This window comes from Haemaphysalis longicornis, unplaced genomic scaffold (assembly GCF_048455015.1).
Source record: "Haemaphysalis longicornis isolate Haplotype H1 unplaced genomic scaffold, Haemaphysalis longicornis Haplotype H1 scaffold_7, whole genome shotgun sequence".
Lineage (NCBI taxonomy): Eukaryota > Metazoa > Arthropoda > Arachnida > Ixodida > Ixodidae > Haemaphysalis > Haemaphysalis longicornis.
The window spans coordinates 36,607,285-36,634,367 of record NW_027526422.1 but is presented as its reverse complement, the minus strand read 5'-3'; the positions used below and the strand labels follow the sequence as shown (position 1 = coordinate 36,634,367).

The 27,083-nt window shown below is 51.3% G+C and overlaps 1 protein-coding gene across 1 annotated transcript in view; it reads left to right on the top strand.

Annotated features, from left to right (window-relative positions):
- LOC144145236 (transducin beta-like protein 2) overlaps window positions 1-27,083 on the top strand; it is a 209,591-nt gene that overhangs the window by 26,567 nt on the left and 155,941 nt on the right. The window contains exon 3 of the mRNA XM_077676777.1: window positions 11,582-11,633. Within this exon, the coding sequence (XP_077532903.1) occupies window positions 11,582-11,633 (52 nt within the window). The remainder of the gene's footprint in view (window positions 1-11,581; window positions 11,634-27,083) is intronic.

Genomic DNA, 27,083 nt, shown 5'->3' with positions numbered 1-27,083 from the left:
CTTGTAAATCACTAATTGCACCAGAAACTCGATTTCTTGTTCGTAAGCTTATAGGGTCCAAATATAAAAAATACGCATAAAAATCTTTTCGATAGAAAGAAAGATTTAAGGGCTGACAGCGTTAAATGCTTGTATAGTTTTGTAACTGTTTACTGGCTGTTAATCCCGCTAGTCATAGGTAGATCTATGCAAGCCCCTTAGCGGGCATTATGAGCCACATCGGAGGCGCCCAGCTCTCGAGACAACATTAAGTTCGCGAAAATGTCATTTTCCTGCTGATGTAGAATCAGCGGAGTCCTCCATCGTCGTGTCTTGTATACGATGCGGTAACGATCGGTTTTCTGTTCCAATTCCAGTCGACACACCAGTAAGCGTTTACGCACACGAATCGTGAGGGTGCTTTCAAAGTTTCGGAACCTAAAAAACCCCGTCGACTTTTTTGTCGTCGTTTGTTCATGTCGCCTCCGACTGACGATCCCGGCGAGATTTTCTCAGCGCGGGCGTCTTTGTTCCATTCCTTCTTCAGAAGTGCCGCGTTCGGCCGCCGCAATAACCGAGCCAGGCGGAAGCGCGCTTCTGGAGGAAGTCTCCGTTTACGAAGCAGCCGGACGCCCCACTTTGTCCCGCCGGAATCGTGGCCAGGATTTTGATCCGTGTGTACGCGCGTGCCTTTTAGTGCCTCCGTGCCGCATCGTCCCTTGCTGACACTCCGTGAAGAGTTACGGTGAACATCTGGGGCGGTATTCTCGTGTTTTGTCCGTTTTGAGTCCGTTTCAAAAGTGTCCGTTTTGAGCAAGCCCTGATTGGCTAAAGGCGAACACCCAGATGTGACGCCATGCAAGCACTGCGGAGCTATGAGCGGCAGCTTCTCGGAGCAGACGATTAGGAGCAGACGATTTTTCGTCGCCTTGTTGTTGGTTTGCTTGTGGAACAATAAACACATAAAAGATAGTTTAAGATCGGTTTAGTCGTTTAAAATGTAGTTACAAGAACAGTTACGCAAAAGTCAATCCAAAGCCCACCTACAACTGGAAGTACGTCACAGTAAAACGGACGCAAAACGGACAAACACGAGAATACGGCCCCTGTTCCCGTTCCGCGTCCCAGCGACGGAGAGCTGCGCGCATGCGCAGCGGATCTCATCAACCGATGCGTGTACCGTGTACCGGCGGTGCGTGGCTTTGCGTAACTCATCCCGTTGTACTTAGGACAACAAAGCGGCTTTGTTTGTGTTCCACCGGAAAACACAGCCTTGTGTGTCATGTGTGTGGACTTGCGAGCCGTGTTGATGAACTGATCTCAAGTTCATCAACACGGCTCGGAAGTCCACACACATGACACACAAGGACGTATGTTGTTTTGGCTGGACGTATGTTGTTTGCCACAAAGAACCAAGTGGGGGGAAGCCTGATGTAGTTGGGCAGCGTACCCTCTGCTCAGGCGGCATAGTGCAAAGCATATAGCACAGGTCACTGACCAAGTCAAAAGCTAAAAATGACGTGTCGGGAGCGGTACGGCCTCCTTACTCACTTGTCGCAAGAAAAGCCGGAGCGTTCCCGAAACGTCATTTTTAGCTCTTGACTTGGTCAGTGACCTGTGCTATCCTTTCTGAGGAGGAAGCCTGCTTGCACGTTTGATTGCCACAGCTTCCCAATGCCGTCGAGTTCTCAGGGCAGTCTGAAAATTGGCCGCGTTCATATACGCAAAGCCGTAATATGGGGGACAACGAAAGCTAAGGGCGCGTAGGCCACGTACGCACGGACGGCAAGGTGTAGGCTACGGACACGAGTGCGGGGGCATGACAATATAGGGTGGAAACTTGGCATCGCTAATGTTATGTACCATCGGAAGGGATGCCGGAGAAATTGCCAATAGTTCTGCATTTGAAGTTGCTGTATCTGCTTTTTCACAACAAAATTGGCTTGAACAGTGGTACCTATTCACACGCTACCCCGCACATTTCAACCAGACTGAACCCCTCAAGAACAATACGACCATTATTCGCCCGTATTAAAATACTTCAATTTTTTTCTTGTACCATTAACACTGATTGACTGATTGATTGTAGGGTTAAAGGGACACTGAAATGAATTTGTCAAGCTCCCGGTTTTGCTTGCACTGCGTAGACTGGCTGAAATTAACACACTTTTCATCGATTATCCGGTTGATACGTCGGTAATTGTTTTATAAAGGGCAAAAGAAGAAAAACTACCATGCGCGGTCTGCGGCGGCCGCACCAACTAAAGGCTGTGACGACGAGAGGAGATGCACCTTGATTGGACGATGTCCAACGTTAGCATTCAAATAAGTTTCGGTTTCGGTTCTGTAAAACAACATGCTTGACATCCGACGTTATCCTTGGATGGGCATTCTCGATATCCCAATAATCGTCATATACCGCGCTTCTGCCATGTTCTCGGCTGTAAGATGCCTAAGCTAAGCCTCCCAGGACGGCTTGGAATCGTAGCAATCACTAGCCGAGGCCTACGCAGTAGATGAACACCCTCCGCGTCACCACAGACGCTCAAATGCCATGCACTTTTCCCCAACTCTGCTTTTCCCCCATATTTGGAGCTTGCCTCACTCGTGCCTGTATCGTAAAAAGCGTTCGCACCAGGCCAAGGGTCTGTTGATTCTTGCAGTGCCCACTGCCCGCAAGCAGTCGGTGCTTTGGCAACAGCACGCCAACGAGAACTCGCTAGCGCGTCAGTGTCAGTCTGCGCGCGTTCTGCGAACTCGTCCGTGGAGCAGGGAACTATACGGCCCAAAAATGGTGAACTCAGTATAGAAAACATCGGCCCTCGGGGATTAGAACTTGTTACTTGCAAAATAGCATACCTAGCGCTCCAGACCACTCGGCCACGGGCCAGCGCTGCCAGCGTTGGAAATATAAGGTATATAATGTATAACCAGTTTACACTTTTATTTAGTTTCAGCATTTCAAGCAGCTTAGGTGACTATTTGTTGTATTGCGCTCGTGCAGTAAGCGTCCCCCAAGTTTCCACAAATAGCAATTGCATTTCTTATAGACGGAAAAGTGTTCGCAGATGTGTGGTTGTGCTGCTGACCGCTGTAATTGTTCTCCCAGCGCAAAAAAGTTCTTCGTGCTCCCTAGTTTTACGCTGTACATTAAAAGTATGAGTTGATTTTATTTCCTTAGTACCTATATTTACTTCGCTGACTCTTCTCCCTCCTTCAAGTGGCCTTAGATCTTCCTACTAGCGTACCAGTCAGCGAAGCTTCGCATGTGCGTTTGTGCAGTGCTTGTGTGGAGCGACCTGAACTTGGAGCTTGATACAGTGTACAAACTAACAAAGTAAAAAAAAAGTGACATTCTTCCATTCACAAACGTGTCGTGGCTTAGTTTCAACTGAGCGAACGAATTGCGACGACTCGTCGGCGGCCGGCGGACCAAACGCTGGGCCGACTGACTCTGCCGGAAGGTCGGCGAGCCCTGCAGTAGCTCAGTCAAGCCAAGTCATCTCCTCCTGACGTCACACGAAAACGCCGCAGAAAATGGGCGAGGATGCAGAGAGGATGACAGCATTTTCGAATTGATTTTTCTACTAAATAAACTCGCGTAAACGCGCTCAGAATTGTCGAAACACGGCCTATGGACTCCGGACTACAATTTGCGCTAGTAATTCCGCAATGTTTACAAATCACTTCAGTGTCCCTTTAACGCGCCGACGCAACGCAGGTGATGAGGCGTGCCGTAGTGGAGGGCTCCGGATTAATTTTGACCACCTGGGTATTTTTAACGTGCGCCGGAAACTCGTACACACGGGCGTTTTTGCTTTTCGCCTTCACCAGAAAAGCGGCCGCCGCGCCGGGAATACAACCCGCGACCTCGTGCTCAGTAGCGCAACGCCTTATCCACTGAGCCACCGTGGCGGGTACTGTTCAACACTGGAATGCTTTGCCATTTAATGCTGTGGAGTGCTCTGATGTAACTTTTTTGAACGCTTGTTATCATCTTTTCTGTAACCCTCCCTGTTTGAGCAACAACGCTGTCGGCAGTATCTGGAAAAATTAGCAGTGGCTTAGCTCGGCTATGCCAGGATATACGTAGCGTGAGCTAAGGTTCAGCTGGTTATTCTTAGGTTTCCTGTTTGTCTAGGATTAGCTGATTATCATGCTTACTGCTGCTAAAACGATTTACAATCCAATCCAATCCGATTCAATCCAGTCCAGTCCAGTCCAGTCCAGTCCAGTCACTGCTCCTCGAGCATGCGCAGCACGGCTCTCCAGGAGCCACGCAAACGGCTCCGGCGCAGCGTCAGACTTGGCTACTGCGCAACGGAGGCGCAGAGCTAGGCACGCGCCGGCGCCAGTGCGTCTGCCGTGGCTATGACGTCACTCCTCTGGAATGCGCAGGCCGGCGAATGAGCTGACCCAATTCTCTTCTCTACACACCCGTATTCCAATGGGATTGGATTTGAATCCCACACAATCCAATTTAATCCTATCCAAATCCATTCTAATCCAATCCAATCCAATCCTCCTCGCGCTTGCGCAGAACGGCCCTTAACGGCACACGCGAATCCGCTCAAGCTCGGCCAGTGCAGCTTACGCTACAATAAACAAATCAATTAGTGCCAGCTGCGTAGAAAGCAGAGGCGTCTGCTGTTGATCTCACATTGACATTTTGTTGTTCCGTCTTGTTGCCAGATGGGATCTTGCACAACGCGTCGGCCAATTCAAACATGGGAGCTCCGAGTCAATGGTTGAAGAATTCCCCGTGCACAGTAATGCCTTCGTCCTAATATCGTTTTCTGTTTTACTACTCTACCTTCATCGATGGTCTCGGACTCGGCAAAAGCAACGTTTTTATCAATTCAACTGAACACTTCCACTCGTTAAGGTCTCTTAGATCGGGATCCCTAAATGCAGACGGCTACTCTGGCGGTGATCCGTTGCTGTTGATGGAAAAACTGGGCTTTCGAACACTTCCGGCCATCTGAAATTCAGCACCTGGCATTTCCACCCGCCGTTGTTTACGTCGTTTTCCCGCGTCCAGCCGCCATAAAAACGTGCACTGCGAGGTCGTCGTTCTTGGCGTTGTAGTGAGATGCGCACAATGTGTGCACCGATAAGGCAAACGTGACGGCGGGAGCAGCCCCCTGTTTATCGCACGCATTGTCAGCATCGGCGGCTTGTACGCCTCGCACCGCAGCGCGTTCCCGGCGAGCCGTCGTGCTGTGCACCTGATGACGTGGCGTCCCTCCTCTGACCGAGAGTGCACGTTGGACGCTCGAGTTAATCTCGCCCCTAGGTTCACAAAATTTAGCTCCTTAAGCGAAGCTCCTCATTGGCCGGCACCATATCGTTATTATAGCGTTGGGGCATGTGTGTGTGCGTGCGTGCGTGTGTTGCTGTTGTACAGCCTAGGCCGCTTGTAGGCAAGTCGCTGGGGGAGGGGCCTTTCATCATATCGCATTCTGGGTTGTGACAGATTCTTCCCAAAGAGTAATTTTGTGCATAAAACTTTTTTGCTGTCACCAAATCTTTTTTTTTTTCGCAGCCATATCCTGCGGTTGACATGGGGAGGGGGGGGGGGGGTGAATGTTTGACGGGTGTGTTGGAATGCATGAATGAATGAATAGAAGCCGTGTTCGGATACGAACTCCCACAGCCTTATCTAGTGCCGGGTATCTTGAACCACACATTTACAACGGAGCCTGGAATGAGTGTCGTAGGCAATCGGATATCTTTGTTTCTAGAGCGCATCCACCCTGCATGCCTTGATATACGGCTGGCCCCGAGGTGCAAGCGCGCGACGAGAAAGCCTGGGTACTGGAGGGGGTCACTGAAACGCTTCTTCTTGTTCTTATCTTTCTGAACGAGTTCTCTGAGTTCGCTGCGAACAAATACACAGACGATGAAAAATCTTGCGGGACGTCACCGCATTGGCTGTCTGGACGGCAAGCTAGCGCGCTTGCCGTTGGCTGCGTGCAAGCCCGGCGTTGTATAGCGTTGACCTGCTTACGCGCATTAGTTGCGGCGAGAGGCGAAACCGCTACGCAGGCGCGTGAGCTATGATATAGTGCCGCGCCTGGCCTAAGGCCCCTAGCCCTGCTTTGCTTGCCACGCCATGTGGCGGCGCGGATGCTGATACCGCCTATCCTGGGGACGTGCGATTTTGGTTACCAGTTGTCGCATGTCGTCGAGTCCTTGGAATGATTTCTTATTTCGTTGAATGTATTTTTTTTTTTCTGAGGTGGTGACGAAGCACTCTTTGTTTTGCTTTTTCACAACGTGCAATCCCGAGGCAACCAATTGTCTTTTCCATGGCTCACTAGTCCGGCATTCGTCAATTTTTTTGGCGTGTAATTGACTTGATGAATTGATTATGACGTTTAACGTGGCGACTCCACGCAGGCGATGAGGCGCGCTGTAGTGGGGGGCTCCGGATTAATTTTGACCACCTGGGAATCTTTAAGGTGCGTCGAAACCTCGAACACACGGGCGATACTGCAGTCGTGGAGGCACGTCGGCGTACAGGCACTGACTCTCGGGTTCGCATTGATCGTGTGGAATCGGGCGAACCCGAAAGCCAAAACACCCGAGTCATGGGGAATACAAGAGCATGTCATGGGTGTGTTGTGTGCTCTGTGTCCTTTGGCAGGTCCGGCTCCCGACTCTCTCCCTGTCTGTCTGTGTGTCCGTCCGTGAGTCTTTCCGTCTGTCTGTCCGTCCGTCCGTGAGTCTGTTTGTCTTCTGTCTGTGTGCACAGCGCTCGTTCGGAGTACTCCCTTCGGCGAGCTTCCGCGTGTTACAAAACGGCCACACGGGCGGCACGCCGCTCGTTATGCGAACCGGTAGAGACCGGCCGGCCGCGTCTTTGCGCCCTTGGCTCTTCCTCCCCCCTTTCGCGGACATCTCGGTGACCCCGGGCCAAGAGCGAGCGTCCTTCTCGAAAGAAGCACTGCCGGGAAATCGTTTCCCGCCATGCGGACTGCTAGGCAGCCGCACTGCCTTCAGCGTGTTGCCAGGAGGCCGCGACGTTGCCTTCGATACCCATCTCTGGCGAGGATTCAAGCTGTGGACAACGCGCGCGTATGCACGTCGCCACTGTTTCCGCTTTTCACGCGCACGACATTGTTGTCTGGCACGAACGGTTTGGGGTTATCCTCCTTGAAAGGAAAGGAGGGCTGGCATTGGCGGTGGCCGTCACTGGCGTGTTTAGTTACTCACTGTTAGACGTAACGCATTGTTAACCGTTGTATTGTTATTTTCCTTTTCATTCCTTCTTTCTTTTCATTGCTTCTCTCTCTCTCTCTCTGGTGTATCCTGGAACTGAGTTCATTATGACATTTTCATTTTCAATATAGTTCCTTGGTGTTGTTTGCTTGCCTTGTAGTGAGGGGGTTCTTTTATCAAGCTGCCTGTCGTTCAAGCAGCTTTTACCCACGGCCTCCTCCATGTTTGACGGAAAGGTAATTGCGCTTACTATTATTGTTGGGGTTCTGAGATCAAATGATTGCCACCGAATTATCTGGACCTTCGTGTGATAAACGATGCGTGTGCATCGTTGTTCTGTTTTCAGCGACTAGGACAGTGCCCAGCACCACACATGTCGTGCGTTAAAATAGTTTCCCACGCCGCATTCCACAAGCTAGGTGCAGCACTGTGGCGGCTAAACAGCCCGCCCACTAAGGGGGCCTAACTCACCCGCGAAGGAAGCGACAAAAGGCGCCGGGACCTTGCGGTTCCACTTGCCGAGAGGGGAGAAGGGAGTGTCCTTTCGGGACCCCCTTCACGGCGAGTTAGGCGCCCTCAGTGGGTGCACTGTTGACAACAATGTAGCCTCCACAGTGCTGCGCCTAGCTTGTGGTATGAACTATGGACGTCTTCAGTAACTGGGTCGGCATTCTCGTGTTTTGTCCGTTTTGTGTCCGTTTCAAACGTGTCCGTTTTGATCAAGCCCTGATTGGCTTAAAACGAACACCCGGATGTGACGCCATGCAAGCACGGCGGAGCTATGAGCGGCCAGAGTTACTGGATATAGACAGTTGCGAAACTCCCCATAGGCCCCATGTATCGAAAGCCGGTCTTTGGTTGCCCCCCTGCGCCGGGGCAAGCACGGGGCAAGTTGACTAGCCTGTCGTCTGTCGGCAGGACGTTGAAGCAGTACTGAAGTGGTTGCGGCTGCTGCTGTAAGTCACAAAAAGAAAAGCCGCAAAAACACAAGTAAATTTTACGTAATTATTGTGTTTTAATTTAAAAAGCAATCTTTATTTTATAGAAAAATTTTGAATAATAATAGTTTAGTGAAGTTCCGTTTTTATCTTCTAGGTGCCGCGCGCGTCGACTTGCCCCTCAGCTTCCACGGAGTGGGGGGGCTAGCGCCGCCCGGATTCTGAAGCGGAGTTTCGCAACTGTCTGTATTGAGTAACTCTGATGAGCGGCGGCTCCTCGGAGCAGACGATTTGGAGCAGGCGATTTTTCGTCGCCTTGTTGTTGGTTCGCTGGCAGAACAATAAACCCATAAAAGATAGTTTAAAGTAGGTTTAGTCGTTTAAAATATGTTTACAAGAACAGTTTCGCAAAAGTCCACCCAAAGCCCACCTACAACTGGAAGTAGGTCACAGTAAAACGGACGTTTCCAAAATGGGCGAACACGAGAATACCGCCCATGGTCTAGTTGTGTTTTTTTTCCCCGTAATGTCGGGGTGCCCAGTATTCCGTGGCTGTTATATGTTTAGGTGAATGCAACAACCTCTCTCTCTCTCTCTCTCTCTCTCTCTCTCTCTCTCTCTCTCTCTCTCTCTCTCTCTCTCTCTCTCTGCGCGAACCGTTATGAGACGTCGCGTTGGGTGTTACCCATCATCCGGGGTCTGCCAAGTGCGTCCAAGTCTGGTGTCTTACCCCCGTGCTAGAATTTTTTTACTGCTCCACGGATCGTTTCCGGGCCGCACCTCTACTGCGAATCACGTCTGCAGCGTTTCACGTACATAACGAATTTTCGCTGAATCAAGAGCCGCATATTCCGGGTACGGGGTGCTTAAATTGTGCATATACGTTTCAAAGGGCGTCTGCGACACGCTGGCCCGCTGAATTTTCCATTCTTTTGTCCAAAGTCCCGCTCCGTTCGTAGCGTTCGTCGTAACTCACGCGTTCCGTGGAATGACGCGGGAGGTTATTTATTTTCACTGGGGGTCTTGCTGCATCCGTCAAAACAGCGGCTTCGAAGCGGCGTTTTTACAAAGCGTTGCCTCTTTCAAGACGCCGCCTGTGGTCTCAACTTGCTATAAGGTGCACGATATCGGGGTTAAAAAAAGCGGGACTCCCACTATGTCGCCTCCGAGCTCCGTCTTTTGTGCCGCCTGCACGCATTATTCTTATCGGTTGATAACTTCTTCCGCCCTTGTGTAACACTGTCGTCGTTTCCTCTCTTATTTATTTTGTTTTTGTATAAAAACGAAGAGAAAAGCGTATCTACTCGGCGCCGCGATAAAGTTCGTGAAGTGCGTTCACCGCACCCACCGCAAACTGAATGGCAATGTTGTAGCAATTTCGAAACGTCCCATATTTCACTCCGCGTTTCAAAGATGGTTTCCCAATGGAAGAGCTTTCGCAGAAACCGCTAGACTGTGTCCCCGAGTTCCTGGCAATAAGCGATATTTGTACAATAACGGGGTGCTCCGTCAGATTGCAGCAAATTTATGTCTCACGCGCGGACATCACGCAATTGTGGCGCTGAAAATAAACAAGACGCGTATAGCGGCCACTAAATCATTCGCCTTGTCAAATATAGGCAAGAGTTTGCAGTGAACAGGACTAAGCGCGTTTCTCGATTCTGATATAATTCTGAATCGGTGAAGCAACGCTGTTTATATAACATGGCCCGACATCAAGCATGCCTACGCCGGCGGGGGGAGAACGACGTCGTGACCACGATGACAATTTTTACGGTGTTTTCTTACTTTCGGAGGATGCGCATTGAACATGCTACATATCGAGTGTGGTACGATTCTCTTTACGGCCACACGCGCTCCCCGGGGTGTGAAAACAGGGACGGGTTGGTCCTGTCTCGCTCTTAAAAAAAGTCGTGGTGCTTACTAACAGAACACTAACCAGTTACTTCTCCTGTTATACACTGGGTACTTACGCTTTCACTAACTGGCCATGCATACCTTAGTAAAAAACTACGCGTGACGATGTGGATTGGCTGAGCGCGGAGTTCGACGTAGACACATTCAAAACGCAGATGTCACACTTATATAACAAATAAATTGAGGAAATAAACTAACGAGATGCACGAGGAGAGCGAGTGTAACCTAGGTTACCTTCTGCTCTTACATTTATACCCAGCAGCGGAAAGTCCTCCGATAGAGTCAGCGGGCTTGTCGCAAAAATCAAACATTTTAGCGATAATTTTAGAATTATTGATTTTAATGTGAGCATATATACAGTCAGCATGTGGATTTGCAAAAACTTTTTAATCGGGATTTGGAGTGGTAGAAATGCTGTAGTTACGTTCAATAATTCATATAAGTTTGTTACTATCAGTGAATGTAGTATTAAACAAGCAGAAGTTACTAAGGGCACGGTGTAGACTAGTAACGATGCCATTTCGGTTCCATACTTAGGGGCAGGACCTACGTACCGTTCTGGGGATAGTTAAGTTAGTAAGGAGTTAGTCAATACAACCTGTTACTACCTTTTTACTAGCATTTCTGTTAAGAGTATAGAGAGTATAGCGCGCGATGACTGCACATAAAGTTCGAGGACCGTCACACGGCTGAGGCCTGTCCCATCGAGGGCCCGTATGACGAGCGCCACGTTGGCGCCCGCCGTGCGGAAAAAGGTCTTACCCAGTTGTTGACGTCAGGGGCAAATCTTGAAAGTAAATCTGATAGGAAACGGACCGCCCTCCACCCGTTTTACGGCGAAGTTGTGAGTGACACCTTTGCCAGAGTCTATCGTGACCCGATTCGTAGATAGCATCGCCTTTTGCGGAAAACCCAACTTTCTCGCAAATCCTTTGCAACTCGCGTCTATAATGCACGCATCTATAAAAAATGAAAGGTAGCACATTTAACCGGTCATGCTATTCTTAAACTACGCCGTGTTACAAAACGGGAATAAAGATAAAAAGAGACCAGGCACAACGGAATTCTCGGCTTCGTTGGTCATTATTGTCATCACGAAAATTTAACAAGGGTACCTGCGGGTTTCATTATTTGTTTACATCGAAGCTGTGCGCGCTACCCCGGCCATAAGCGTCTGTGCCTATCGTCGGCGTAGGCAAAAACCATCAAAGAACGAACGAGTATAGTATTCTGCTTCTCTGGCGGTGTGCACACTACATCTCCTGTGAATATTCCGAACGTTTTCCTCTCCAGCGCTTTCGAGGCCGTCGTTACGAGTGTGTATTTTTCTATACCCGTGGTACGAAAGCATTACCTCGTAGCACACGCTTGTGAATGACTTCGTAGAACAACAACAAAAACGAGCAGTGTTTGTGTGGATGTAAACGTGCTCACAAATTAAGGTTGTATACGACATGCTCAGGTTGTAAAAGCGTCCTGACTGTTTTCCCTCTCTCTTTTTTGTTTTCCTTCTCTCCTGCCAGACCGAGTGATCCTCATCTGGTGCCTCAAGAACCTGGCGCAAAAGGAGCACAAGTGAGTCTCGATCAACCCCTTGCTGCTCATCTTACGGCAGTCCTAAATTCACGAAAAATAAGAATTGAACCTGATAATTTTTTTTTTTCAGACCGTGAACTGGGGCGAGTATATAACGTGTAGATACAACGAGTGGAAATTATCGAACGCCGCCACGAATCATAAATGTGCCTACACTCTGCATATTTCAACTCATACGACCTATTGTTTCACTCGATATCGCAAGAAATTCAATTGTTTAGAGCAAGTCAAGACTTTTTTATGTAGAGCCGGAAAAACGTGTAAAGCGCGCGTGAATGCATGCACGCGCAAACAAACAAACAAACAGACTATTTGAAGTCAAGGGTATGACGGAAGCCCGTCCGGTCGGGATGCATTTTGATGAAGAAAGACCAGGACGCCGACCACAAGTTAGTTCGAGTTTAAAAGGAAATAAACGTTTCGGCTTCCATACGGAAGCCTTGGATAAGCCGAAACGTTAGTTTCCTTTTAAACTCGAGCTAACTTGTGGTCGGCGTCCGGGTCTTTCTTCATCACAAACAGACAATGCGCTCAATCGGAAGTGCTATCGAAATTATTTCTGTCAGTATGGTTTTAAGACTACTGATGTTCGCCCATTTCACGGTTAACACCGACGTTTTGTTTGTTCGCGCATAAGTTTATGCAGTTCAAAGCCGCTCAAAGTCCTTCAAATGGCGCCACGCGGACTTGTGTAGTTGTGATTGACGTCACGAAATCGTTGTCGACGTTGGCGTAATGGAAACGACACTTCACAAGCGCACTTCCACGAAGAAAGGCGCGTAAACCGGGCGGAAAAACTGGTGAGGAGGGCTACTCGGTATAGATGTTAGCGTGATAAGGTTAACATAACAATGTTTTTACCTGCCTTCGGCTCTGGAGAGGCATTTGACGCAGCAGTGTTTTCACTGCTCGAATCGTTTTTCCCGGATATCGTTTACTTTCGTATCGCGACTCGTGCTTCTAGTGCGATTGCAGCCTGCTTGTGCCGACGCGTAGTTTCCTCTTTTCAAACGTGAAGTCCTTGGAGGAGAGAGAGAGCGAGCGAGTCCCGTATTTCTTGTACTCAGCAGACGTAGACGCCGGCACAGTATACATCTCCGATGAATATTCCCCACGTTTTTCGCCTCGACCGCTTTCGAGGCCGTCGCTACGTTTCTGTTTGTTTTTTTTTTTTCTACGCGCGCAGAGAGAAAATAATACCGAGGGGCGTACGCCCGGTGAATCACTTGGTAGAACTAAGAAATAAAATGCAGTGTTTGTCTGGATATATATCTGCCGCCGTGTATGTAAATACGGCGCTCGTATTTGCCTGGGAGGCAGCTAAAAAGGGAAACGAAGAGATAAGCAAAGAGTAGACAAAATTAAAACCAACCTCTGTCGTTCGGCGGAGAAACAACCCGATTTTAGTTCCCCGAACATAAATTGACGCATGCACGTATATCCCCATCGTTTTTTTCTTTTTATTTCTTTTGATTTTTTTATTCCTGCACTTCGGGGAAGTGCCCTAAAGAACTGTATATTTTGATGGGCAACCGTTAACTTGACCGCTTCGGGTGATTTTTTTTTTATTTGGTTGACCTGGTGTACTTTTAAAAGTTTGGATAAAGAACGCGGTACGCGTTCGTGATTTCATGTTGGGTAATACACCGTGTTCTTTGTCTTTTGAAATGAATCATGAAAGAGTGGCTGCGGTAGAGTAGACGCACGTGTGCACGTGCATCGCTGTCCCGACATTTTTCTTTGGCTACACTTTGCCGGGAAAATACGACTTGGGAATTTCGGCCGGTTATCAAAACTGTGACTGAGCAGTTAACGTCTTTGCTGATGGCGGCCGGCATCGCTTGCTTGGTATTTGCTATGCGTGCACGTGCGGCAGAGGGAAATTTGTGTCTTCGGGGACTGAATCTGGTTGACATTAGTATTTGTCGATTTTCTGCCTGCTAGGAGGAGGAGGAGGCAAAACGTTTTATTGAGCAAAAAAAAAAAAAAAGAAAGAAAGAAGGTGGGTGGCGTCCTCAGTTCAGGAAGCCGCGCGCTTCCGCAGCCCGGGTAGCCCGGTTGATCAGGCGTTGCTGGTCCTCCGGGCTAAAAATTTTTTTAACACAACAGTGTTTTATTCCCGCATACACGAAGATTTCGCTGACGTCATATCCGTCACGGAAGTGACGCCTGTACAACGAAGCAAGCGGCCTGTAAAGGCTGCACCCCTGCACACACGGCCTTCTTGCGGGGAAGCACCCTTTAGTACTAAAGAGTACGTTATACTTGGGGTTTTTTTTTTCGGGTTTTATATATTTTAACACGAAAGTGTTTTATGCCGCGGTACCCAAAGATTTCACTCACGTTATATCCGTCACGAAAATGACACGCCAGTGCACCTTTGTCGAAGCGACCCTCCAGCAGGACGTCGCTCGCCAAGCCCACCCACAAGACAGCCGCGGACCCCCAGATCGTGCTGAGCTGCAGATTTCGCTGCACATTTCACTTTCGTTTGACTGATTCCTATTTGAGAGAAACCAACCACAGTTTTTATTACCACGCTTACGCAAGGCCTTAGCGCCACCCCTACTTTGGCGTCACGAATTAATTTACAGGCGGACATAAATGGTTTGGTCTACTAGCGCTGTAGTTGAAGTCCCACTTAACCGTATGGCGTGGTTTTTATTTTGACATCATATTCAGACATAAGGTACAAGTCAGGGTAGACATAAGTTGTTTGTAGCGGTCGTCGTATAAAATAACAAATATATTGGCCACTTGAGCAAGCTATCGATCTGTTCCAAGCGCGCGATCACCGTCGGTGCACCGTGTGGTCGAAACAGGGGCGGCCACAGCCCGTTTTTGTTCTCGCTGAAGTTCCTTCAGCTTGGGACCTATGATTGACTGATTGTAGGGTTTTAAGCGCCGACGCAACGCAGGCGATGAGGCGCGCCGTAGTGAAGGGCTCCGGATTAATTTTGACCACTTGGGGATCTTTAGCGTGCGCCGAAATCTCGTACACACGGGCGTTTTTGCTTTTCGCCTCCATCAAAAAAGCGGCCGCCGCGGCGAGGAATCGAACCCGCGCCCTCGTGCTCAGCAGCACAACGCCTTAGCCACTGAGCCACCGCGGCGACCCTTGGATTGTCAACACAGCAAAGCGAGAGTGGCAATGTGGCTTTTGAAGTGATCATTACGGAATCAGCGTGCGTGACGTCACACTCGTTGTCAGACTTGTTCGGGGATCTCGTCCGCGACAAGGAGGGCGAGAATGAAGTGACATGGCGCTTGTCGGTCGCTTCCTGGGCTCCGCCACCGTGTCGTTTATTCACCGCATTTGATTTGTGCGCCAGAATGGAGAAATACAACGAAGCGGAACGAAGAAACACAAAGGTTATCTTGGGTCCGAATGAATACTCTATTTTCACGCGTGCGGATGTTTACGGAGGAAGAGGCCCTTCCCGTTCGTCGCACGCGGCGGCTATTTAACGGCCCTAGGCAAAATTGTCGGTCGCGTCCGTGACCGGGAGCTTTGTTTTCGCCGCTAAGGGCTCCTTCGCGCGGCAGAGCGGCCGAAGTTTGCTTTGATAGCGGGCGTGCCGACGCGTGCGATGCGGAGCTTTTGGCGGGATCGTTTCAGTAGACGCACGCACGTAACGCACACGTGCGTGCGTGCATCTGTGTGTTGGAGCGAGAGCTGGAATGCGCGAGCTTAATACAGCTACCCTATTAATAAACGAATGGTGGATTCTGAACAAATAAATCAGTCCCTTTCCACTCTGTGGAAGTGGATGACCAGCGGAGCTCTTTCGGGGTCATTGGTTTGCCACAAACTCGCGCTCAAACCGCGCCGTCGCGCCGGGAAAGCGTTCAGCGGGATTGCAGCCACACTGACGTCTTGCGTTTTCCGCCTCACGGTACTCCGGGTCCCCGACGGGCATCGCGCTTGCGCTTGGCGTCTCTTCTGCACAATCGGCGTCTGTGGTTTTTCGCGGCGTTCGCGCCCATTTCCGCCTACGTGCATACATACATGCATATATATATATATAGGAATTGAGGGGCTCGTTGAGGGCGAAGAAAGAATAGACAAAGAAAGGCCGGCAGTGTAGAACGCCAAAGGAGGCATAGGGGAATGGTTAGGCTTTTTTTTTTTTTTGATATATGATATTTCGAATAGCCTTCACTGTGCAACGCGCAACGTGCGAAAGTCAGCTTGCAAAAACCTTTCACTTATCTTCTTAAAGTCGGCTTCACTTGTTAGCGCAAAGGCATTGCTGGGAAGACTTTTTTAGGAGCAACGTACGCTATCTTACTTTAAAAAATGGAGCGTCGGGGGTGAGCAGGTGGCCGAAGGCAGAGGGTGTGCTGAAGCGTGAGGGCATGCCATTAAGGAATAGAATAGAATAACGCGCCGTCGTTATTGTCACTGCTATCGCGCAGTAGCGAAGTGACCTGCCGAGAGACTCTGCCTACAACGGGTTCGAGAGTGAGCCACGACTCTCACCGCGCGTGTACGTTGTCAGTCACTTCACAGAGAAGGGTTACCTTCGTTAGTACAGGGGTTTATTACGCGTACAATCACCATACAAACACTACACTGCACTACGCACCTAGCCCCTGGGGCATACAGCCGTCAGCGTGTGCCCAACCCGTAGTCGGGCTGCAGTCAGTGTCCGCCGGCGTTGGCCGGCCGCAACGCTCGCTGACATAGAGGAAGGGGGCTCTCTGTGGCCGCTACACATTTCAAGCCACTGGACTGGACCGGGCTGGACTGGACTGGAGCCGTCACAGCGCGGACGCGGGAGCAGCCCACTGTTACGAATCAGCCCGCCGCAGTGCTTTTTGCAACACTCCTCGGCTGTGTGGCGAAACCTCCACTACGTGCGCCTTTCGAGCAGGCCTCCATGTCGGTGACTCGACGGATTCAAACAAGCTGCTACATGTCTGGATCTCTGGCGCCTCGCTATCGGCGTGATTCAAACTGGCGTTGGCAGACGAGGCAGGCTTCAACTTGTCGGAAGGACGCGGAAGCCGCTGCGGAAACCTCCTCTCTCCCCTTTCTCGGACTCAGCGTGCGCCGCTACTACCGACCGCTCACGAACTCTGGAAAGAGTGTTGTGTGTGTGTCTGTGCCGTTCGTGTCGTGTGCGCAATCTAGAGGGAACGCTTGTTTGACCGTTAGCGCTTTGGGTATAAATAAGACCCCCCAAGCGGTGTAGTTCATTCCTGTTTGAGCAGTGAATCAATGCTGTCACTCTGCTCGAGTCCTGTACTGTAACCTCGCCCGTCGGGGCATTGCTCTTGTCTGGCTTCGGCCCATCTTTCGCCATGAAGTAAACGAGTTAAGTTTGCCTACGGCTTCTGGTCTACGCTTTTTTTAACCTTCACAGACAGCTTGGCGAGGAAAAATCGCAGTCAAGCTTAAAAAGCAGTAAGTTTTCCACCATAAATCTCCCAACAGCGCTGTTATGTGCGTGCGCGTCCGTGTGTGTGCGTGAGAGAGAGAGAGAGAGAGAGAGAGAGAGAGAGAGAGAGAGAGAGAGAGAGAGAGAGAGAGAGAGAGAGAGAGAGAGAGAGAGAGAGAATTTGCCCTTTTGGATAAGGCTTTCTCATTCCGGGAGGGGGGGGGGGGGGCACTGGATTTCCTCATTGATGGGTCTTCCAGAGATTCGTGTCGAAAAAAATTCCGAACTTTTCTTTAATTGCTTCTTTTCTTGTTGAGTGCACTGTTTAGCGACAAAAACAGCACGGTATCAAGCCAGAGGGGGACCAACGGCCTTTATTCTCCGTGTGCCTCGGCCCACATGCAATCCCGTGGCGAATCGTCGCCATTGTTGCCTTCGCGGTTCCGCGATCGTTGCCGCCGCACGCTTTCCGTGCGCCGTATCGGCTCGTGTTGTTCGCTCCACTATGCGCCACGACAGCTCGCTATCGACGCCTGCTCGCCTCTGTTTTGTACTTGAGTGGCAAAGTTCGAGACAATGAGCTCCGTTTCCACCAAGATTCCTTTGTTCTAGCGGGGGCCCGCTGGCCCTGGAAAACACGCGAGGGCCGACTGCGTCCCTGGTGCCTTGTCGATACTCGATGTCTGAAACGCGTGAACTGAATCGTTGGCGGGAAAGATTGGGCGACAGGGGAACAGAGAGACGTGATCGACGAGCCTTGCTCTCTCTTTTTTGGACATGAGATGTTTTTAGCGGTAACTAACTCATGGTTCAACTTAATTTGAGGACGACTCAGCGAGCAATGGAACGGAAGATGATAGGTGTAACGTTGAGAGACAAGAAGAGAGCGGAGTGGGTCAGCGAACAAACGCGTTTTAAGGACATATTAGCAGAAATTAAGAAGAAATGGGCGTGGGCAGGCCATTTAATGCGAAGGCAAGATAACCATTGGTCATTTAGAGTAACAGAGTGGATCCCTAGAGAAGGCAAGCCTGGCAGGGGGCGGCAGGAAGTTAGGTGGGCAGATGAGATCAAGAAGTGTGCGCGGATAAATTGGTCGCAGTTAGCACGGGACCGGGATAATTGGAGATTAATGGGAGAGGCCTTTGCCCTGCAGTGGGCGTCGACGGGCTCCTGCTGATGTACTTATACTATTTTTTTTTTCTGTGCGCGTGGGTGCACATTTAGCATGCTTGAAAGATTGAGAACTTACAGGTACCGATACAACCGGTTCTGAGAGGGGAATCGCAACCGTTCGAACTCAGAACTTTTACTGATAAGAACGGATTCTGGGGTTTTACGCGCGAACCGCGTGCCATTGTAGTGTCCCGGGGGGCGGAGGATGCAATGTGTCGTGGATACTGCCGTAAGTGGAAACAGAAGCGGCAGAAATGCAGGCCGCTGCTAGATATACCTGGAGGGTCATGTTTCGCCACTCAATATCAAATTACTCACAGTTTACTCACTCGAAACAGGCCTAGTACGAGTTGTTCCTGTAGTGGACCCCGCAGTTGACCCACATCTATCGAGATCTCCTGCCAGCCAGGCAGGAGATACCAAGGGCTACTCAGTTGTCTGCAAATTCAACGGCCAGAACGCTTAGTAACTCCTTACTTTCATGTATGTATGTATTTATTTCCCTTTAGAAAGCGAGAAAGGTCCACCAGCAGGCGTAAATTGTCTCGCCTAGGGGCGGACACCGGAACGCCTGCTGGTGTAGGGGAGGTGGGATAGCGATAGAGGGTTTACACAAATCATATATTGCCGCGAACCATGCATTGGGTTTGTTTATTTGTGTTTTGCTTTTACCGCCCGGCTGCGCCGGTCTGTGTTATCTCCGTGCCAAGGGAAGCGCGTGTTCCATTCTTTCTTTCTGTGCCGCATGTGTTATCTGTTCAGATAGGAAGAGCATTCCGATCTAACGAATAATCTTCTTGCATCTACAATGTTCTCGATGCGAATCGACGGTTCCAGAACCACGCGCGCCGAAAGATAAAAAGCCTGCAGAGCAGACGCCGGGGCATTCGATTCTGCGACGCTCGCCGACGCACGTACGTCACTTTGTTGACCACTGCTTCGCCGCCTCTGTATTCTTTTCAGTTGTTAGGGGAGCACAAGTTCGCTCCAATAAACTTGTTTCTTTTCCAAACAACTGTTTCGTCCTTGGCTACGTGACATCTGGTGGAGGTGCTGGGTACGCACCCTTCATGCCCACTACAACCTCTGGAAGCCGCCAAGCCAGTCCAACAAGAGCCAGCCTCCGCGTGCAAGATTTACCACCCGAGTTCGGTCTACTACCGGAGAAGACGAAGAAGAAAAACGTCGCAACCAGCACCATGCTCAACCAAGCCAATCCTCCTGTCGTTCTGCAGCAGCCACGGGAACCGCCATCATTCCGAGGAGCCCCCGCAGAAGACCCAGAAGAATGGTTGGAGAAACTGGAGCGCGTCCGGAAATTCAACAGGTGGGACGACGCAGAAACGTTCCGGCACGTTTTCTTTTACTTGGAAGATTCGGCTCGCACTTGGTTCGAGAACCACGAGAGCTCCTTGACAAACTGGGCTCAGTTCAAAAGCGAGTTCACTAAGACCTTCACTACCGTCGTGCGGAAAGAAAGAGCCGCCCTTTTGTTGGAAACACGCACGCAACACCCCAACGAAGGTGTCGTGATCTTCGTTGAGGAGATGAAGCAGCTATTTCGTCGCGCGGACCCCGAAATGACGGAAGAAAAGAAGTTGCGCTTCTTAATGCGCGGAGTGAAGGAGGAACTGTTTGCTGGACTTGTCCGAAATCCGCCCAAAACCGTCGCCGAATTCGTGACCGAAGCCAGCACCATTGAAAAAGCCCTCGAAATGCGTGCTAAGCAGTATGAACGCAACTTTGTTGGCGCGGCCAATGAGAACGACTTTGGCAGCACGCGGATCCCGGCCGACAGCCTACGCGAGACTATCCGCGCAATAGTGAGAGAGGAGCTGCGGAAACTTCTCCCAACACCGCCGCAGCCCCAAGTCGCTTCGCTCACCGACGTGATTAGAGAAGAAGTGCAACAAGCGTTGGGAACTTCTACAGCATCCGAGGTACCCCGAGAGCCACAAGCTATGACATACTCCGCGGCTGTTCGTCGACCCCGCCCTTCTCCAACACGCCGTCAAGAGGCCCCGCCGTACCGCCGCCCACTGTCACCCGCCCGACCCCCGGTAGCCCGAAACCAGACGCCGAGGAAGACGGACGTATGGCGAACTCCCGATAACCGTCCTCTGTGCTACCACTGCGGAGAGGCCGACCACATTTACCGTCGCTGCCCATACAAGAGACTCGGACTGCGTGGTTTCTCCGTCGACGCACCTCGCCCTCTCCCTGGCCAACGACCACGTGAGATCGACGAGTATCTATCTGAAACCAGCCGTGGCCCAGCACGTTTCAACCGTTCGCCGTCGCCCTACCCATACCAATCGCCGAACCGCCGTAGCAACGCTGACTTCGCCCGTGGAAGGTCCCCCAGCCCACGCGGGGGAAACTAAAAGCAGCAACTTCTGGAGGTGAAGTTGCTCTACGGCGAAAAACCGGAAACCCTCCAACGACGCAAGGACGCGCCGAAGACAGTGATTCACGACATGCCCTCATCCCGACGACCCGACCTAACCCTGATGAGACTCCCGAACACGACGACAGCTATACGCCGCGACGCTTACCCGACCTGACCGAGACGTCCGCTGAGAAGACGTGGACAACGACGACGCACAGTGCCCGACCGTCAACACGCACAAGCCGAGATGCGACGCCCCGACGCACCCGGAACTCGAGGAAGGCGGCATCCGACGTCAAGGTGTCCATCGACGGTTTTGATGTAGTCGCCCTCGTAGACACGGGAGCCGACTACTCCGTAATGAGCGGACCATTTGCGTCTAAGCTGAAGAAAGTTATGACCAGATGGGACGGTCCGCACATACGCACAGCAGGAGGCCACATCGTGACGCCAAGTGGAACGTGCACATCGCGCGTCACCATAGACGGCACGACGTACCCTGCGGTGTTCGTCGTTTTGCCCAACTGCTCCCGCGACGTAATTCTCGGAATGGACTTTTTGACAGACAACGGCGCAATAATCGATCTCCAGACGAAGTCGATAACTTTTTCCTCCGACCACTCCATGACGCCGGAATCGAACCCCGAACACCGTGCAGCTGTAAGGATCGCCGATGATCACGTCACCCTGCCACCCCGCGCAAGCTTGATGATCACCGTCTACTGTGAAGGTGCTGCTCCCGACGTCGACGCTATCGTGGAGAGTGACCGAAGGTTGCTTCTTGACCGCGGTGTGTCTGTCGCAAGAGGCATTGCGCGGTTTAAGCAGCGCAAATCCCACGTTTTGGTCACCAATTTCACCGAGGAGTACCAGCATTTAAACAAGGGCGCTGCAATTGCGTTCGTCGAAGAAACGCAACAAGCAAGTGACGTGATAGCAGTCGCCGACTTTGAACGCGCACCCGACGATACCTTCAAGCTTCCGCACCCCTTCGACGTGAATCCGGCGCTACCGCAAGAAGAAAGGAACAAGTTATTGGCTTTGCTGCGTCGCTACAGCGAGTGTTTTTCGTCGAACTCAAAGTTACGTCAAACACCTCTGGCGAAGCACCGGATAATAACCGAGAATGGAGCCCGACCTACCCGACAGTCACCGTACCGCGTCTCTTCCCACGAGCGCGAAGCCATCCGGACTCAAGTCGACGACATGCTCAACGACGACATTATACAGCCATCGAAAAGTCCGTGGGCTGCGCCGGTCGTACTCGTGAAGAAAAAAGACGGCACACTGAGGTTCTGCGTTGACTACCGGCGATTGAACAAGATCACCAAAAAGGACGTGTACCCCCTGCCACGAATCGACGACGCCCTCGACCACCTCTGCCATGCGAGGTACTTTTCATCGATGGACCTGAAGACCGGCTACTGGCAAATTGAAGTGGACGAGAGAGATCGAGAGAAGACTGCATTCATAACCCCGGACCGACTATACGAGTTCAAGGTAATGCCGTTTGGGCTATGCACGGCACCAGCAACGTTCCAAAGAGTCATGGACACTGTGCTAGCTGGCCTGAAGTGGCACACCTGCCTCGTATACCTCGACGACGTTGTGGTATTCTCCCGGACTTTCGACGAACACCTCGCAAGGTTGCAGTCAGTACTCGAGGCCATCCGTACGTCGGGGTTAACGCTGAAGCCTGAAAAGTGCCGCTTCGCGTACGAGGAACTGAAGTTTTTGGGCCATGTCGTCAACGCCGCGGGAGTCCTGCCTGACCCGGCGAAAACTTCAGCCATAGCGAACTTCCCAAGGCCGAAAGATAAGAAGGGCGTGCGCAGATTTCTCGGACTGTGCGCATACTACCGGCGCTTCGTCGCAAACTTCGCACGCATTGCAGAGCCGCTCACGCGCTTGACGAAAGATAGCACCGCTTTCAGCTGGGAAGACGACCAAGAAAAGGCATTCTGCGAGCTGCAAAAACACCTGCAAAGCCCGCCCGTGCTCGCTCATTTCGACGACAACGCCGAAACGGAAATACACACGGACGCCAGTGATATAGGCTTGGGTGCCGTCCTTGTCCAAAAACAAAGCCGGTGCGAAAACGTAATCGCCTATGCCAGCCGTGGTCTGTCGAAGGAGGAGAAAAACTACTCTGCCTCCGAAAAAGAGTGCCTGGCTATTATATGGGCCATTTCAAAATTTCGCCCATACGTGTATGGCAGACCGTTCAAGGTTGTAACAGACCACCATGCGCTGTGTTGGCTCGCCAATTTGAAGGACCCCTCTGGCCGTCTTGGGCGGTGGAGTTTGCGCCTGCAAGAGTTCGACATTACAATCGTCTACAAATCCGGCAGGAAACACTCCGACGCCGACTGCCTGTCCCGCGCCCCTGTCGACCCACCACCACAAGACTCCGATGAAGACAGCGCGTTCTTCGGGGTTGTTACGGAGAGCGACCTAGCCGCCCAGCAGCGTGCCGACCCCGACTTGCGAGTAATGATCGACTACCTCGAAGGACGAAACGTCGCCGTGCCTAGAGCGTTCAAGCGTAACTTACCAGCATTCAGCCTCAGAAACTCCGTCCTCGTGAAGAAGAATTTCAGCCCCGGAACAAGAACGAATTATCTACTTGTCATCCCCGCAGACCTTCGTGACGAAATTTTGGAAGCGTCCCACGATGACCCGTCTTCCGGACATCTCGGCACAGCTCGCACTATTGCAAAAATTAAGGCGAAGTACTTCTGGCCCCGCCTTACATCCGACGTCACCCACTACGTTCGGAGTTGCCGGGACTGCCAGCGACGAAAAACGCCGCCTACAAGACGCGCCGGACTTCTACAACCGATCGCCGTCCCGCGGAGGCCCTTTCAACAAATTGGAATGGACCTTCTAGGCCCGTTCCCGACGTCACGATCGGAGAACAAGTGGATTGTCGTAGCGACAGACTACATGACGCGCTACGCAGAGACCGCCGCTCTTCCGCGGGGGACTGCACAAGAAGTCGCCAAGTTCTTTATAAACCAAGTTGTGCTGCGACATGGAGCCCCGGAAGTCCTAATCACGGACCGCGGAACGGCCTTTACCGCGGAGCTGATGCAAGGAATCTTACGCTACAGCAACACGGATCACCGAAGAACGACGGCGTACCACCCCCAAACGAACGGACTAACAGAACGTCTGAACAAGACAATTGCGGATATGCTGTCCATGTACGTCGACGTTGAACATAAGACTTGGGACGAAGTCCTCCCGTATGTCACGTTTGCGTACAATACAGCGACGCAGGAAACTACGCAGATGACGCCGTTCGAGCTTGTCTACGGAAGACGACCGACTACGATGCTCGACGCCATGCTTCCGCATGTAGAAGACGACGACCTCAACGCCGATGTCCAAGGATACCTTCAACGTGCGGAGGAGGCCCGCCAGCTCGCTCGAGTTCGTATAAGGGACCAGCAGCTGGTGGATGCCGGCCGCTACAACCTCCGACGCCGAGACGCCGAGTACCAACCAGGGGATCGTGTGTGGGTTTGGACTCCCATCCGACGACGCGGACTGAGCGAGAAACTTCTGCGACGGTATTTCGGACCCTACCAGATTCTGCGACGTGTTGGCCAACTTACCTACGAAGTGATCCCCGATGGTGACTCCGGCACATCACGACGACGTACGCGGCCCGAAGTCGTCCACGTGGTTCGCTTAAAACCTTTCTACGAACGATGACGAACTTTTATTTTCATTTTCGGACTGTCGCTTATGTTAGCATCGGGTCGATGCACTCTTAGAGGGGGGGTAATGCCGCGAACCATGCATTGGGTTTGTTTATTTGTGTTTTGCTTTTACCGCCCGGCTGCGCCGGTCTGTGTTATCTCCGTGCCAAGGGAAGCGCGTGTTCCATTCTTTCTTTCTGTGCCGCATGTGTTATCTGTTCAGATAGGGAGAGCATTCCGATCTAACGAATAATCTTCTTGCATCTACAATGTTCTCGATGCGAATCGACGGTTCCAGAACCACGCGCGCCGAAAGATAAAAAGCCTGCAGAGCAGACGCCGGGGCATTCGATTCTGCGACGCTCGCCGACGCACGTACGTCACTTTGTTGACCACTGCTTCGCCGCCTCTGTATTCTTTTCAGTTGTTAGGGGAGCACAAGTTCGCTCCAATAAACTTGTTTCTTTTCCAAACAACTGTTTCGTCCTTGGCTACGTGACAATATAACATATAGGCAAGATTAACAAGGAACATATATACAACGTATAGGTAAAAAAAAAAAACGAGGAGTTAAACAGTTGAGCGAAGTACAAATACATATAAACGTGAGTTAAACATTGCTTTCATCTCCATACCCATCTCCATACCCATCTCCATACCCCTTTTGTGGCTGGTGGCCCTGTTTTCCCAATAAAAAGTTGTAACACTACCACCCATGCAGAGCAGTAACAATAATGGGGGATTGGCCTTGTAGGTGAACTGTAGGACGTGTGTGGAGAGGGCACAAGTGCTCTACTTCATGTGGTGCAAAAAAAAAAAAGAAGAAGAAAGGGTGAGCTGCTCGTTTCCAGCACATGGCACATATTCACCTGCTGGATTGCCCAAGAATGGATACAGGCCTCGCGCACCGCGCTACGAATTCCGGCTCCTTTGCTTGCTTGCTTGCTTGCTGCTCAGCCAAATTACTTGCTTGGGGAAGTGTTCCTTCGCGGAAAGGCCAACCGTCACATCTTTGCGTACTGCGTACCATGTACAGCCATGAATAAATGAAATTCGGTCACGCAAGTATGAACCATAACACACAAACAGCGCGATTTCTTTCCGCGCAGGTCAAATTGAAACGTGACTTAAGCCTTAGTGAAATTACTGTAACAAAGTTTGGAAATGTGGCTTTCCAAATATACTTTGATGCCGTGTCATTTTTCCATGACTGCACACGCGTGCCATAATAGGCCGAATGTTTGTCGTCAACCCGAGTGGTGCTTCGTTCCACGGCTTGGTATCCCATTCGTCGTTTTTGTTTTCCCTTGGCACTTGGTAGCAGTTAAGCCGCCTCCACAAGTGCCAACTTGACCCTTTTCGTTTTGGGCATGCTACTTGTTTAGTAGCACGTGAAGCCCCTTCATCGGCTCCTTTCGTTGCTTCAGTAGCACGTTATTCTCAAAGCCAGTCGCTTTTACTTTGCAGCCAAAGAGAAATGTAACCGCGCACTGCCGCGGCGGCTGTGTGGCCCAAAGATGTGGAGCATCTCTGCGAGCACTTGTCTGCTATCCCCGACTGGAGCTTGCAACCTTGGAAGTGGGAGACCAGAAACTACGCGGCGCGAATCTTGTCCGCGGCATGCGGGGGCGCATGAAGTAAAGCCGTGGCGGAAAAAAAAAAAAAAATGAAGGTGAGGAACGGAGCTATAGTAGAGACGCGAACGGCGTGCACGGTCCTGGAGATCTCTCGGAGCGCAGCGGGGCCCTCTTTGGCCGCGGTGATTGGAATCGCGTAACGGCTTCGGCGGCCGCTTGTCTGGTCTCCACAGGGTCCTCCATCCGCGCAGGGACGGTGGTGAACGTATCCTGCGTGCTCCCGCGGGGCTGCCGAGATGAGATCGCGTGCGTAGCGCGCGTTGGTTTCGCGGGATCGCGGCTGTGGTGGGATCAGCGGCGAACGCTGGACGGGAGGCAGTCGTTAGCCTTGATCTGGGCTAAAACCGCCTCCTGTGGGTCATATTTTTTTATCTCCGGCTTTCTTTCTTCTTCTCCTTCAGTCGGAACGAGAGCAAAACGAGGATCGAGGTTGCTCTTGATGCTTGTTCCACCTTCGCCGCTATCTCTTCGCGCGGTGCTTTTGCATAACGCGTAACCCGATCGCTACACGCGTGCAGCGAAAGGACTGATTCGATGGCGTCGCATCCTCATCGGAGAAGGAAGATCTGTGCTTGCTGTCTGGCGGGCACTGCATGCGTGCTTATGTTTCTGCGTCGCTGTGTCGCGAAGCGGCGGAGGAATGGCGTTTGCGTAATAGGAACATAACGGAATGCCGATCTGGGAGCCGAGATAATGGATTGAGAGCGACAACCGACAATCGCACAGATATGGTAAGCGTTCGGGCCTTTCAGCGCTGTTTCAAGTTCAAGAGCGCAGTTACTGGGGTCTTCGTGCAAGGCGCGACGCTACACCTGCGTCATTGGGAACGCTCGCTTGGATCGCTTGTAGTGCTCTAGTTTATTTTCTTCGTGGACCTCTCGCTACTTCTTTGCTGGTTTTCTCATTGCTGGTTTTGACAATTCAGTCGTTCTCTTGTTCTGTCCCGCTAGCCTCTTTGAATTTGTAGTCTCCTTTCTGCCCAAGGCCTTTCCGTACAGTTCATCGGATTCATCCGAACGCCTTCGGGGTATAGCATTTCGAGTCGAGCCTCGTTCGCCGACGCTGCATGCCTTCAGTGGTGGGGGCGCGTACGTGACCCGAAGGCGCTGAGGTCGCTGCTCGAGTAGCCAGTGCCG